The sequence below is a fragment of the Berghia stephanieae genome, chromosome 2 (genome assembly GCF_034508935.2).
Source record: "Berghia stephanieae isolate SIO BIC M18660-M18661 chromosome 2, UCSD_Bste_1.3, whole genome shotgun sequence".
Taxonomy (NCBI): domain Eukaryota; kingdom Metazoa; phylum Mollusca; class Gastropoda; order Nudibranchia; family Aeolidiidae; genus Berghia; species Berghia stephanieae.
In genome coordinates this window covers 27988203-28005070 of record NC_088361.1, presented here as the reverse complement: position 1 = coordinate 28005070, position 16868 = coordinate 27988203, and the positions used below count along the sequence as shown (strand labels likewise).

General features: G+C 34.5%; 1 protein-coding gene across 1 annotated transcript; it reads left to right on the top strand.

Moving 5' to 3' along the window:
• Nucleotides 1-1878: 1878 nt before the first annotated feature.
• LOC144964626 (uncharacterized) lies at nt 1879-10208 on the top strand. Its single transcript, XM_078899114.1, has 3 exons — nt 1879-2117; nt 8010-8312; nt 9062-10208. The coding sequence occupies exons 1-3, from the start codon at nt 1992-1994 to the stop codon at nt 9125-9127; spliced, it is 495 nt and encodes a 164-aa protein (XP_078755240.1). The 5' UTR covers nt 1879-1991; the 3' UTR covers nt 9128-10208.
• Nucleotides 10209-16868: the final 6660 nt, after the last annotated feature.

The window sequence follows — 16868 nt, the reverse complement described above, 5'->3', positions numbered from 1 at the left end:
TTTTTTTTTGGTACTCCCTTGGCAAAAAATTCTTAATTTTCAACTTCAACACGTTGGCACTATTCCTAGTGACTCGAGATGTTTGATCGACTTTTAACATTTTTTATTTATTTACTTTTACTCACTTTTAAGTTTATTATTTTAATTTAGGACACATTAGAGACTTTGGATACGAGAGACTCTTTCATGAAAAAGACCTGTAGTTTAATTCGTTCACCTGTAATTAGGGTAAATAGACTTGAATTTTAGGCTGATTATTGCGTTTCTCTTACTTATAATGCCAAGTTCTGGCGAAGTTTGTTGTGACAATGACGACTTTATACTTGGTGAAATTGTTCTAATTCAATCTGACATTATTTAAAGATGAGGAATCTTCTTTAAAAACATTGCACAATTTAATTAGTTTATTACTTCGTTACGATAGTTATTGAAATCAATCCACTAAGTAAGTTATTGAATCCAACAACTTTATAGTTATAGGGTCTTGAATATCTTAACTCACTCAATCCTAGAGATTTTTGCTACTTTTCAAAATTGGAAAAAATGTATTAAGAATGAGCATGAGCATAGATTATTTTATTCTACTACCATTAACATGCAAAAACTAAAAAAAAAACATTAGCTTTGATACTACGCCTATAATTTGTCAGAAAAATGTAATAAATAGGCATGGGGTAAAAGTAACCCGGGTAAACAACGGATATAGTCGGTGTTAGGGTTGAATGAGTTAAAAGGGGTGTCAGAGAGAAAGAGAGAGGGAGAGAGATGGGAGAGATTAGAGAGAGAGAGAGAGGGGGGGGGGGTTGAGGACTGCTTTGTAGCTACTTGTACTCGCACGATTTTTTTTTCTCCTATCCTTTTTTGTGCAGTTATGGGCTTAGGACACTTTTGGTTTGGGCAATATCGGCGTTAGCCGCAAGGAAGATGATGGGATCTACATTCTTTAAAGGACTTTATAATTTTTTATGATTTGTGGCGCTCATAAAACAAGGAGTACAATTTAGGGCTAGAAGAAAGGAAGTAAATAGGATACCATTCCAAAAATTCTAGTTTTACAAGTTATATTAGCACACGAGAGAAGGAAAAGGCAAAGGGAAATGGTTAAAAAGGGAACAGATGTAGATTGCAATAGCGGACCATCTGTGTACTTAATTTTGAGATAATCCAAAAGTCTCATCCAGACACGAACACAGGATACAACTAAAAAAAAATATTAAATTGTCCAATTGATTTTTCTTTAAGTAAAGAAGATTTCTCATCTTTAAATTATGTCAGATTGACTTAGAACAATTTCACCAAGTACAAAGTCGTCATTGTCCCAACAAACCTCGCCTGAACCTGGCATTATAAGAGAAACACAATAGTCAGTTTAAAATTCATGTCTATTCACCCTAATTACATGTGAACGAATTAAACTACATGTTTGTTTGTTTTTGTTTTTTTTTGGTTTTTTGTGTGGGTTTTTTTTTCAGGAAAGAGTCTTTCATATCCAAAGTCTTCACTATGTCATAAATTAAATAATATACTTAAAAGTGAGTACTGTAAAAGTAAATAAACAAAAACGTCTCGAGTCTGGCGTAAGCAGGAATGATGTCAACGTGTTGAAGTTGAAAATTAAGAATTTTTGCCAAGGAAGTAGCAAAAAAAAAAGAAAATATTATGCCTAGAAAGGAACTCGAGCCCCTAACTCATCTCAGTTACAGTTACGCTGTGCTAAAACAGATGGCCACCTCTGTCTTAGCCCTTATAATCTCTTCCGGTGTAGGGAATACACAGCTGTGTTCCAGTACACAGGTGTACGGAAAACACAGTTTTGTATTTAGTACACTGATGTACGGAATACACAGTTTCCTTTTTTCGGAGCTCCTGTTTGCCTCCCTTGGTTCAAATGTTTTGTTGTTGCGGTAGCGTAAAGTGAAAGCAAAGCTTAGACTTAGGTCACTTAGGGCAAGTCCACCGTTTGCTTTTAAATTAAATGACCACTCGGACGCATGGACTTCACTGATAGATTGGCATTGAAAAGAAAATATCCAGACGGAGAGATGGATGCTTTATATTTGAACCATCCTTACAATAATTTCAAACGGCCATCGTATGAACTGGAGAGCAAACCACAGGTAATTCTCTCTCTCTCTCTCTCTCTCTCTCTCTCTCTCTCTCTCTCTCTCTCTCTCTCTCTCTCTCTCTCTCTCTCTCTCTCCCTCTCTCTCTCCCTCTCTCTCTCTCCCTCTCTCTATCTATCTCTCTCTCTCTTCCTCTCCCTCTCTCTCTCTCTCACACACACACACACACACTCTCTCTCTCTCTTCTCTTCTTACTATCTCTCTCTCTTGAGATCTCTCTCTCTCTCTCTCGATCTCCGTCTGTCTCTTTCATTTTCATTCTCTCTTAATTCTTCAAACAAAACGTCCGTGAGAAATAGTCACTCCGTTTAAGTATAATAAATACGGCCGTGTACGGCACGGTCACAGAAGTCTACCGTAACAGAACGGTAAGTCATACTAGATAGTCATAGTTCTCAACGTTACTTGGCGTGTGACTAATAGAGCGAGACAAAATGTCGGAAAGTGTGGGACGGTTCATACCAACAGTCGCTATTAAATCAACTGAGCTGATGCGCCCTTCTCCCTCTCTCTCTCTCTCTCTCTCTCTCTCTCTCTCTCTCTCTCTCTCTCTCTCTCTCTATCTATCTATCTATCTATCTATCTATCTATCTGTCTGTCTGTCTATCTATCTATCTATCCCTCTCTCTGCCTTTCTCTCTCTCTCCCACTCTCTGCCTCTCTCTCTCTCTCTCTCCCCACTCTCTGCCTCTCTCTCTCTCCCCCCACTCTCTGCCTCTCTCTCTCTCCTACTCTCTGCCTTTCTCTCTCTCTCCCACTCTCTGCCCCTCTCTCTCTCCCACTCTCTGCTTTCTCTCTCTCTCTCTGCCCCTCTCTCTCTCCCACTCTCTGCCTCTCTCTCTCTCTCCCCACTCTCTGCCTCTCTCTCTCTCTCCTACTCTCTGCCTTTCTCTCTCTCTCCCACTCTCTGCCCCTCTCTCTCTCCCACTCTCTGCTTTCTCTCTCTCTCTCTGCCCCTCTCTCTCTCCCACTCTCTGCCTCTCTCTCTCTCTCTCTCTCTCTCTCTCTCTCTCTCTCTCTCTCTCCCTTTCTTTCTTACTTTCTTTATTTCTTTCTCATACTCCCCTCTCTTCCTCCCTCATATATATATAAATAAATATATATATATATATATATATATATTATATATATATATATATATATATATATATATATATATATATATAAATATAAGAATTAATATAAAAATGAATAAATTCACTCACGTAATTTAAGCCAAAACGAATGTTTCGATGACTTTCATTTCCTCAGTTGGCATTTGTCCTAAGAATGGTCTTTCATTCGGGAGTTTTTTATTTGTTTATTTATATTATACATCATCACTTCCGCTGTGTCAATTGTGGGTCCGTAGAAAGGTTTTTCATTCGAGAGTTTTGCATTGTTTGTTTATAAGACGTTTCTTCCGCTGTATCAATTATGGGGCGGTGATTAGTGTTGTTATGTAGTGACTCATTGTATTGTGTTCTCATTGTGTGTTGTGTGTATGTGTGTCTGTGGTTGTAGTGGTAGATACTAGCTCTATTAATAATAATAATAATAGAAGTAATAATAATAATAATAATAATAATAATAATAATAATAATAATAATAATAATAATAAAACAATAATAATAATTTTATATTATGTATGTTGTATGAGTATGAGTTGGTATTTATGCCAGCATATTCAAAATAGAGTATATTTCTCTCTCTCTCTCTCTCTCTCTCTCTTATATATATATATATATATATATATATATATATATATATATATATATATATATATATATATATATATATATATATATATATATATATATATATATATATATATATATATATATATATTTATATATACAACAAGAAAGAAAACAATGAACAACACAGCAACTCTAGACCATCTTTGAAAACAATATTTTTCTTCAATGATGAATTATAGATATTTAATAATGTTTAAAAATCCAAAATGGATATAGATATGTATAGTCCAACATCAAAATATTGTAGTAAATAGAGGACAAAGTTTGTAGGGTTTCTCCTGTTTGCGTACATATAAATATATGTATAACGAGTATTCTTTCATGTCGGGTTGTTTGATTCATTCATGTTAAAAAAATTTGGATCATAAATAGTAAGTTTAAATGCAACCATTTGGATCTTGTGAGAAGGGTTTATCAAACATAAAATAAATTTAAAGGAGCAGGAAAATGTACAGTTATGAAAACAAATACAAAGTTATGGTAGGACTTGAAGAAGAATGGAACATAGACTAGTAATAAAATTAATCAGTAGATTTTTTGTCTTAGAAAGCCAAACTGGCATCTTTCACCTTTCAAAATTTGTTCTTCTTCAAAACTTTTGTTCATTAAAGGATAAAATTTTATTTATGGCACGGCAGGCTTTAGACGTCGCTGAGTGCGATATCTAGTGTTATTTTGTTATGTGCTGGATATCGCTCAGAAATGTTCGCCCTGATTGCATTTGACTTGAATTTTATAAGTTTACTATTGTAACAAAAATGTTGTTTATTTGCCTGAGATTAATTATAGTGTAAAAATAATAATAATAATAGTAGTAAGGAATATAAAATTTAAATAGAATTATAATGATAAAACAGGGTAAAAGGATGCTGATTAAAATGATAATTAATGACAAATTATTGAAAGAAAATAAAAGAAGAAGAAGAACGATAATAATAATAATATATATTTATATAAAAACAAATCAATAAAAAAGCTTTAAGAAATAAAGGAAGTTAAAAATAAAAAGTAAGAAATTCGATAGAATTTTAAAAAATTAATAATGACCTTCCAATCAAGAGTCAAGTAAAATAAGATTTTTCAAACCCAGATCAAAACCAGGAACAGATTTTACTAGTCGAAAAGATGAAGATATATACGTAATGCATCCAAAAACAAAATGACAAACTTGAGCTTATACATATAAATACAGAAACAAACTCTGCCATACAAGTTGATCAACACTATCATTTCGGTCAGAGACGAAACTCTTCGAAAGACAACGAATTTCAAAAGGAGCTTCTGTCCAATCCTCCAACTTCGGAAGAGCAAAAGCAACTTAGACTCAATATTAACAGTTGCCACAATGAAAAACTAAAATAAGACTGGAAAACACAGAGAAATCAAGTGATGCATAAAATCAAAGCACAATCTATTGTCAATTATAAAAGCAAAATCGACAAGATGGCAATGGTAATAGAAAAAGCCCCATACAGCATGAAAATATTCAAAGCTGTTAAAAACATTAAACAGAAACAAAAAAGTTGTCTAATAATATCTGATGATGAGGGTAAAGTAATCTGTAATGACAAACAAATAGTTGAAAGAGTTAAAAACTTCAAGAATAAGTACAAAGGGGACCAACAGATAGAACCATTTGAATACCCAGAATCAAGACTGGAAGAACCAATAACCGACTTTGGTGTTAGTGCAGCTATTTACCAACTTAAGAATCATCAGGCCCCAGAAATTGACACCATCAAAGCAGAGGAGCTAAAATGTATAACTGAACCATAACTAGTGGCCATTGCTAATATATTTAATGGATTTCGAACATAAAACACATCTTGATCTCAGCTCCAGTAAACTAAGTCTGTTGAATAAACCAAACAAAAAAAAAAGGACCATAAGAAAACCTATGATCAATTGTTCTTCTCTCAACACTTAGAAAACTCCTCAGCGCAATAACACTCAACAGAAGAAGATCAAAGGTGGAGCAATATCTGTCACCGACACAGAGCGGATTCAGAAAAGAAAGGAGAATAGGAGTACCAGTGACATTATGGGCTCATGGGTGGTTGAAAGCCAGTACTGAAAAATACAAAGAAGAGTTCACTATTTGGGCATTGATATGAGCTCTGATACAATCTGCAGAACAAAGCTTTTGAAGCTACTAAACTCATTTTTCAAAAAAGATCATATCCGACTAATAAGATCACTGCTGGCAAACAACACTTATGTTTACAACTGGTGCAGAAACAGTATCACTATTAACATTACTGGGATCTCCCCAAAGAGACAGCCCAATCCTTTTACCGTATATTTTGAAGCAGCACCAAAAGCATTAAGACAAAAACTCCCGATTCCTCAAACCCTTACTCATGAACTGATCTACGCTGACAATGTTGATATCATATTTGATACAGCAGACCTGGCGAAGCAGCACATATTAATAATATCAAATACTCTGCGACATTGGAATCTAAAGGTCAATGAATCCAAAACAGAAATTACAGTGGTTAACAAGAAACAAATGGAATGGAAAAGTGTAAGAAAACTCGGAAACTTGATTAATGAGAATGAAGACATGAAACTGAGAAAAATGCTAGCTCAAACTGAAACTGCATTCAGAGAACTACACAACGTTTGGAACAGGACCAACATCATTAATGAAAATAAAAGAATACGCCTTTACAAAGCGCTAGTGCTGCCAATCCTTATGTACAACTGTGATACGTGTGGTCTTACAAAAAAGAATTTGGACACCTTGGACTCCCTTCATCGCAAACAGTTGAGATGAGTTATTGGGGTACATTGGCCAGACAAAATCAGTAATGCGGATGTATATGCAGATGCAGAGTACAACCAGTCAGTAAGCGAATAAAGCAGCAAAGATGGAAACATGGGATGTGCTCTGATGAGATGAAAATATTCCAGCACAAACCCTGATGGATAATTACTTCAAATAAGGAGCCAAATACAAAGGGCGTACACCAACTTCACTTCCAACAACATTGAATCTAGATCTAAAAAAATATCAAATATATTTAGAAACAACAATTGAAGAACTGATTTCAACGACACAAAGAAACATCCAATTGCCTCTGCACCTTCACACACATGATGGCCTTCAAAAGCTAAGAGCACTTGCACTTGACATATTTTATGGAAATGAAGTACTAACTAGGTACCACGAACAGACTGACACACTCAAAGTAACACACACATTGTCACGGCAAGCGTTCATAGAGACAGTGCAGCCATATTCATTCATCATTAATGTTATTATTATTATTACACTGGAGTCCTCTTAAGATAAGCTGTATTAAGATAAACTTTGAAGCTGGTCCCAAATCATTACTTATTTAAAACGTTTAAGATAAACTCCATTGTTGAGTTAATCTGGATAAGATAAACTCATCAATCTGGATTTGTACAACTGGGAAAGACAGGGAGTATAATGAAAGTCTATCTTTCAATCACCTCTCCCCCTCTCTCCCCTCATTCCTCACCTCCTCCCATCCTTTAATCTCCTCATCACACAATACATTCACTTGCCACAATTAAGAATCAACATGGGCTATATTATTCGAGTGTGTATTGTGCGGTTGTGCAAAGATTCACTGAAATCTCCGTTTAACCCTCACAAAGCTAGTTTTAAGAGCTCATCAATCAAGACTGGCACTCGTCGCACAATTGACCTAGACTAGGGGACTAGCAATGATAACGTCTCTACTCAATTTTTTTTTAATTTATTTTTTTCTTTCATTTTCACTTTGCCTTTCTGAGTGTTTAGATCATTGTATGCCTGTTACATTGTGAAAGATGAATAACGTCAAATAATAATGGGAAAAAAAGTCACACTTAATTTTACCAAGAAAAATAGTGAACAGGAAGATATAGTCTTTCTGGGTATTTATTAAAGGGTGGGGGGGGGGGGGGGTAACAGATAGAGTAAACACATGTTTGTGCCACTGAAGGATTGTTCACCTTGAGTTTTGGATAAGATAAACCTTTTTACTGGAGCCCCAGGAGTTTATCTTAAGCAGACTGCAGTGTATTTGATGTGGTTTGGATTTTTAGTCACCAAAACTTCAATTGACAGGTTTCTATCATGTTGAAATTAAAATAATGTACTAAAAAGTTTATTTGATTTCTTTATTTACAGATTGACAACATTAATATAAACCCTGGCCTGTTATCTCATGGAGATGGCTATCATCTCTCTGTGGGTCAAAATGACACCAATCCATTGACATTTTCAACTAAAGATGATATGTTTATGGAGGATGCAAGAACTAACATCGATGCCAATACCAAATCAATGAATTCTTTGATTTCTACCTGTCATTCCAATGCCACAATTAGACAACCTAACGCCATTGAACCATCTCTTGTTACAGAATCATCATCAATTCAAAAATCTCTTGTGAAATCACAAGGCTGTACAGAATGTTTAGCTGGAAAATCAGTGAGTAAAATTTTGCTTATTTTAAAAAATAGTGATTTTTGTGCTGTATAGTTGCTGTCCTACCACTTTACATATTCTGCCCAAACTATCCTTTCAGGGTAAATGCTATACAAATGTTGGATAATTATTATATGTCTTCAAATCCATTCCCAATTCATAAGATCACACTGAAAAGAAACAGGATTGTAAATAAAACTGCTCTCACCTCAGCATGCGATAGGACTGCAACTATAACTACATATATCTAATGGATTACAACCATTGTTATATCAGTTTTATAACTCTGGTATGGGTGACCTGCCTTATCATTGCATATTCAATTGTAGTTTATTAATCTTTCAGTCCATCTTATATATCCATTTTACTTGTAAAATTATGTGAACTGCATGATAAAAGTTTATCTCAAATTCATTATAATTATGTTATTAAGTGTACATTCTTCAGAGCATTAAAATAAGAGAGTTAAAAAAGACAATGAAAATAGCTTGGTTTAGCTATTGAAAAGCTGCTAAATAATTTTCTCACTATTTTTTTTAACATCTGCTATTTATATTTGTTGACAGAAATTGTTGCTTAAGAGTGTATCTTTTGATATTTTTTTTAACCTTATGAAATAAAAGAAAGAAAGTCTTATCCTTAAATTTTTATAATTTTTAAAATTGTGTTTTTTGTTCTGGTCATCATCTGTTTAATGGATTTTTAGTTTTCTTTTCCTTTTCCTTTATGCATGATCTCTGTCTGCTTTTCAGGGCCACATTCATCACATAGGAAGATGGAAACTGATAGATTCTCCCAGTGGATTTTGTCAACTGTGATCTGGTTGCTATTTTCAGTAACTGCTACAGACTCTATTCTGCCCAAGACAAAACAGAAGATGGAGGAATATTGTTTATACAGAACAGCAGAGATATATCAATATCAATATCAACATTGCACCAGAATACTGGGTTGTTTTTCTGTTTTTTGGTTTGTTTTTTCTTCTAAAGTGTAACACGATATAGATGCAGGTTTGACCAAGAGATGCTTATATTATTGACATTTTAAACATCTATATAGGACAACAACTGATTTGCCTCGGGTGATAATATCTAGTGATGAGGACAAATGACGGTGAAAATGTGAGATTTTCAAGCAATGATGTTCTATGAGGCCATCGACAAAGATAATATCCGAGGACTTTGTACAAGCATTGCCTTCAAAATCAGCCTTTTAAGGCCCCCAAATAATCCTAATTGACGTTTGTTTTTTTTTAAAGTTCGAATTTCTCTTCATTTTTTAGTTGTTCCAATAATAGACATGGTGCTAATGTTGTAGTGATGTTGATATGATTGTTCTGGCTGTATATCAGTGTAAACATTACCTCTTGTTATTCTTTTCTGCCTTAGATTTTAGATACATATTTCATGGTAATCTTTTAAATCTTTGGTCAAGTTCGAAAACTTATGTGATATGATTTTCTTTTATAAAATAGATTCAGTAATTTGGTTATTATTGTATAAATGCAATATTTGTATGTTTATTTGATTAAAATCTTCCCCATTGCTTATAACAATGTAAATATCAGTTACATATCAAGCACAATAATTGGCACAGCATAGGTTTTGCTAACTTTTTACCATTGAATCATATTTTATTGCATTGTTATCTTGTAAAAAAAAAAATCAATAATTATCCTCTCTTCGTTCATAATCTGAAATGGATGAGCTATTGTGGACTGTAATCTTAACTTATAGTTCAAATCTGTAAATTCTGTTCAAATGAGAATAATAGAGTAAATAAAAAAATAATTTTTATTTAGCATCACTTCGCCTTGATCTCATATATCTAAAGTTGTCATTTTAACCCTTGCTCGTATTTCGTCGTATAAAAACCATGTATCATTTCTTAAAACCCCCCATTAACGTGTAGTCATTTGTTTGTAATAAATCTGCATGAAAAATATTTATGTACTTTTTCAATTTTCTAAATTTGCTTTTTTATGGTTTGGGTCTCAAACTGAGCATAAGTTTTACAAGCATGTAATAACATCTTTCATTCTTCATTCTATTGGAGATATGGGTTCATTTTCTATTTTATACTTATTTTATAATAATGATTGTACTAATAATTTTATAATAATTTTATATATATATATATAATCTTGACAAACAGTCTTATGTAATACTAATACAGAATTTATAAATTGAAATTTTAAAAATAGGCCCTGTGCTGAGTATATGAAAAAAATGTTTGGCACTTTCCCTACTATATATTATTTTAATTGAGGAAGACAGGTATGTTGAATATGTAAGCTTTTGACTCCCAGATTCAAAATTTTTAAGTCAAGTCTGACAGATCTGATATGCTCTTTGTTGTTTTTGCTGTATATTCTCTGTTGTAGAAATTCCTTTTAGCCAAAGATAAATTTTTATTCTTGATTGAAACTATTTTAAATGTTACCTTTATTGATGCAATATTGATATTCTTGATTATTGTTTTATTGGTGAATAGATTTAAGCATGTTTATGCCATGCCTTTTGCGTCCACACAATCAACAGTTTCAAATGATGTTGGTGTTGACTTGAAGCAACACTATAATTGCCATTGACTTGATTTCTTTCACAGTGTTTTCAACATTAATGGTATTACTTCATTTCAGCCCCAGTAACAAGGAAGAGAAATAGTTGTAGATATAGTACTATAATATTATTTTTGAAGTTAAAAGCACCAAAGAATAAGCAAGACGAAGGGAACCAGTTCACAAAGGGAACAGAAGTTTGATCCACATAGATCTGCCATGTTTAGCATTACCTTCTATAAAAGATACACTCAAATGTTTACAAACTACAAATTATTCAAAACTAATAGCTCTAATAATACATGACAGAAAGGTGATTTACATGGGGGAAACGAATCATCTCTCAAATAAAGATGCTATGTTTTTGACTGTCTCATTCCCAACCTCAAGAGTTTATCTTAACACAGTTTATCTTAAGTTGACATCACTGTATGTGGGATAGAAGACACAGCAAGTGACCTCTCTGTCCATTATGGGAGGTCAGAAGACCACGATCATGTCCATACGGATTTCACCTTGTTTTTTTTTGTTGTTTTTTTTTTTGTTTTTTTTTTTTTTGGGGGGGGGGGGGGGGGTCTTTTCTCCTTCTGTAGTTTGCAGGGAGGCACTTGCTGTGTATTCTATTCCCCTATATGTTTTCCAGCTTGCTGTCTGTCTTTGTCTTGGAATGAGGTTACTTGGTTTTTGTCCTGGCCCTGGCTGGGAGGGAAACAGTCAAATGCATAGTTATTGTTTTGGGAGATGATATTTTTTTCCTTGTAAATCATCTCTCTGTCATGAATTATTATATTTGTTATTTTGAATTTATAATGTAAGCATTTGAGCGTATTCCACTTAGTGGGGACCGTGCTTGTGTCCAGATGAGACTTATTGGTGATTTCAAACTAGGTACATTGATGGTATGCTCTTGGAATCTACATCTGACCCCTATTTGTTCCCAGTTCCCCTTTGTCTTACTTTTTCTTGGATGCTTTAATTGTAATTCTAGAACTTTTTACTTTCCCATTTTCTTCTTTTTTACTGGCGCTGATATAACCTAAATGTGTTGCAAGCGCCGTAAAACCCTTAAAATCAAAACAAAGTACATTGATAATGTTCTCTCTGAATCTACATCTGTTCTCTATTTTAACCATTCCCCTTTCGTACATTTTCTTTTATGCTTTTTATTGTAAATCTAGAATATTTTGACAATCCCATTTTCTTCCTTTTTACTAGTGCTAAAATGACCTAAATGTGATGCAAGCATGCAAAACCTTTATAATCAATTATGCATTTAAATTAATTATTTTTGTTTTTGTTTGTTTTAGTATTATCCCTAATAAGCGCATCCCCCTCCCCCCTTCTTGAACTCAACCCTATAAGCATTAACTGTAACACGACTTATCTGGTGACACTGCATTAGTGTCATCTGTTGATATATTCATAGTAGAGTATGAAATGTATGTCAATGAAATGTTGGTGCATCACCTTGTTCCATTTAGTTAGTGCACACCATAGATGCCAATTATGCAGTGCTCATTTCCTTTTGTTTTTAACAAGAACAAAAGATGGAGGGGACAGAGGAACAAGATCATCTCGCTTCACTTCAGAGAGATCATTTCTTCTATGCGTCTGTAACAAATAATCCTACCCTTTTGAGTTAAGTTTTTTAAGGCAATATTTTTTTAAAACGCTAAGTGCGTCTCCTATGGATAATACAGTAATTTTGTTTATTCCTAGCTGATTTTGGACTCGAAAAATAATGGTTTAAGCAGTGATGCCAAAACTCCGGTTTCACTGGAAAAAAATCTGGTCTGAGCAAAAAATTCCGGGTTACAGGCAACCTCCGTCAAATTCCCATGAGGTCAAATTGTTCCAAGGATCATCATCATCACTATCACTACTACCTGTCATCTGCATTTTTTGCGGTCGCAAATATCAGGGCGATCCGCAAATTTTGGCAAATTTCCCCAAATTGGCAAATCGTGGCAAATTTTGGAAAATTGGCAAATTGCGTGGCAAATTTTGGGGAAAAAAGTTTATCGATGCCTCTTTTTTTGAGTAGTAAAAGAAAACTAGGCCTTTGATGAGTCTGACTAAAAGTGAACGTTTGTGTGTGTGTGATTGTCAGAAAGTTTGGGCCCATAAATCACTTTACATTGTGTAAATTAATAAATGTAGCCTCCTTAAATGTAATAAATTGTCTTTTATATATATATTTTTCTGTATAGCGTGTTGATTTTTACTGAAACGCTTAGTTCTCCTCGGCAAATTTTTGTCTTTTTGGCAAATTTTGGGGGTTTTTTTGGCAAATTTTAGGTCCCAATTTGGCAAACAATGCAGATGACAGTACTACTACAACCATCATTACCACTACTATTACAACCACTTCCACCACATCATCATCACTATCACCACTACCACTACTACAGCAACCACCAATACCCCATCATCATCACTACCTCTACTACCTCAACCACCACCACCACATCATCACTACCTCTACTACCACAACCACCACCACCACATCATCACTACCACTACTACTACAACCACCAACACCAAATCATTCTGGGTGGGGATCCTGACCTCCCATAGTGGGCAGGGAGGTACATGCTGTGTCTTCTATCCCCCCATACCCGTTTTCCAATTGTTTCCTGTCATTGTCTTGGAATGAGATTACTTGGTTTTGTCCTGACCCTTGCCGGAGTTCCTTGGCTGGGAGGGTAACAGTCGAATGTATAGTTATAGTCTTGGGAGATGATATTTTTTTCCTTGTAAATCATCTCTCTGTTATGCATTGTATTATGTTTAGTTTACATATTATATTATATGATTTGTAAACATTTGAGTGTATTCCTCTTAGTTGGGACCTGTGTTTGTGTCTGGATGAGACTTTGAGGTGATCTCAAACTAAGTACTTTGACGGTGTGCTCTTGGAATCTACATCTGTTCCCTATTTGAACCAATTCCTCTTTGTCTCACCGTTTCTTTTGTGCTTTAATTGTAATTCTAGAACTTTTTACTATCCCATTTCTTCCTTTTTACTGGCGCTGATATGACCTTAATGTGTTGCAAGCGCCGTAAAACCCTTAAAAACAAACACCAAATCATTATCACTAACACTACTACTACAACCATTACTACCACTACTACTACAATTACAACCACAACCACCATATCATCATCACTACCACTACTACTATAATTACAACCACCACCACCACATCATTATCACTTCCACTACTACTACAACCACCAACACCACATCACCCTCTCTACCACCAGTTCTTCAATCACTACCATTAGGTTTTGGAGCTTTACATTTGAAATAACTTTGGGATTTTATTTGGCATTGTGTTTACATAATATAGTTCTAATCAGTTATCTATTTAGAACTATACAATATGTAAACACAATGCCAAATACCATACTTGTTTGCAGAAATTCCTCTTTCTGCATTGAAATTCCTCCGAGTGGTGTCGGAAATTCCTGTGAGCCAAATTTAAAGTTGGGCGTCTCTGTGTTAAGTAGTTTTAAAAAGTTAATTCATTTGGTTTAATGCTGTTGAAGAGAATCGTACCGGTATTTCAGATGGTTGGCTTCCAACTCTGGGTACTTTAGTTTTACTCAGGCCTAAACCATGATTTACAAAGGCGTATATTTTCTTAAAAAATCTCATGTGGACATTTCTTTTTGTTGCAACTATGCTCCTATTATAACCACATATGCACATGATAAGTTGGTATTACTGATCCTTTTAGCTCAAAATTACTTAACTATTTATAAACAATAGTGTTTTTTTTGTTCAGTCTCCTGTGTTTTTTAATTTTAACAAGTTTTTATTTTATAAGAGGTCTCTTGTGTTGATCAACCATGTGTATCAGGATGAGTATTTACTGTATAAGGTGAAAGGGGAGAGGGCCGTGGAATAAATGATATAAGTCAGATTCAAATTTTGTATACATTAAGCTAAACATATTATTTTATATTGATTTTATCACTTTTTCTTTTTTTATCGTCATGTACTTTTTCACTTGAGTTGGCAGCAATCTGTTACAGTGTATTTTATTAAATTTATTTTAGTCATGGATCTTTCTAAATTGAAGAGCCAAGTACTAAAAGTAATTAAGTCACAATGGAGGTTACAACTCGGATTCGGCGATAGAGATTATACAAAAAATGAAATTGTACAATTGAGACAGAGGACGTAGATTATATTTGTCATGAAAATAATTGGCGAGTGAAGTAATGTACATATAAGGTATATATCACTGATTAGCTGAAATATCATGAAAATGTGACTTAGGTACTTTTAGTACCGGGCTTTTTAGTTTCTCTGTCTCTTTTTAAAAAATAATTGCCACGCAAATTTTATTAAAAACTTTGAAATAACGGTTCTGTTTGTGCTTTTACTGATAAATTATTTTGTTCCATTTATACTTTTGGACGTGCATGTATATAATATGCATCTTAGTTATCCAAAAATGTATATTGTATTATTCCTGTAAACCTTAAAATACAGGAGTAAGAGAGTGCTTTGAAATGTCACTTAATGGGTGGGGTCTCCTGACCTTCCGAGAAAGGTGGAGAGGTCAATATTGATCTATCTTCTGTTTTCCCTTTCCACGTTGTTCTTGCCTTTGTTCTAGATTGATGTTGCTTGGTTTTTCTTTTCCCTTTTCCTGGCAGGGATTCTTAGCTGAGATGGTCTGGGTGGGGTTCCCGACCTCCAATAATGGGTAGGGATGTACTTCCTGTGTCCTCCTGAATCTGTTTTTCCAATTGATTTCTTTGTCTTGGAATAAGATTACTTAGATCTGTCTGGGTGGGGTTCCTTACCTCCCATAGTGGGCAGGGAGGTACTAATTGTGTCTTCTACGCACCTATATCTGTTTTCCAACATGCTTTCTATCGTTGTCTTGGAATGAGATTACTTGGTTTTGTCCAGGCCCTGGCCGGAAACCCTGGCTGGGAGGGAAACAGTCAAATGTTTAGTTCGAGTTTTGGGAGATGATATTTTTTTCCAAGAAAATCATCTCTTTGTTATGTACTGCATTATGTTTCTTTATATTATATATGATTTGTAAAACATTTGAGTGTATTCCTCTTAGTGGGGACCTGTGCTTGTGTCTGGATGAGACTTTAATGTGATCTCAAACTTTGATAGTGTGCTCTTGGAATCTACATGTTTCCTATTTAAACCAATTCCCCTTTGTCTTACCTTTTCGTGGGTGCTTTAATTGTAATTCTATAACTTTTTACTATCCCATTTTCTTCCTTTTTACTGGCGCTGATATGACCTTAAAGTATTGCAAGCGCCCTAAAACCCTTAAAAACATAAAACAAATATTGGAATGAGATTATTTGGTTTTGTCCTGGCCAGATACCATATCTTCTATCCCCCTATATCTGTTTTCCAACAAGCTTTCTGTCTTTGTCATGGAATGGGATTACTTGGTTTTGTCCTGGCTGGGAAGGAAACAGTCAAATGTATCGATAGTAGAGTTGGGACACGATATTTTTTGTCTTGTAAATCAAAATCTCTCTGTTATGCACTGTATTATGTTTTGTTTTGATCCTATATATTTGTAAAAAATTGAGTGTTCCTCTTAGTCTTAGTGGGGACCTGGGCTTGTAACATAATGAGACATTTAGGTAACTTCTAAGTACACTGATGGTGTGCTTTTGGAATCTACACCTGTTCCTTATTTGAATTAATTCCCTTTTATCTTAATTTTTCTTGGGTGCTTTAATTGTAATACTAGAACTTTTGACTATCCCATTTTCTTCCTTTTTACAGGCGCTGATATGACCTAAATGTGTTGCAGCGCCGTAAAACCCTTAAAAACAAAGTGTACACTGATATTGTGCTCTTGTAATCTTCATCTGTTCCCTATTTGAGCCATTCCCCTTCGTCTTATTTTTTCCTCAAGCCCTTATACTTGTACATCTAGAATGTTTTTGCTATCCAATTTTCCTCCTTTTTACTGGCGTTGATATGACCCAAATGTGTTGCA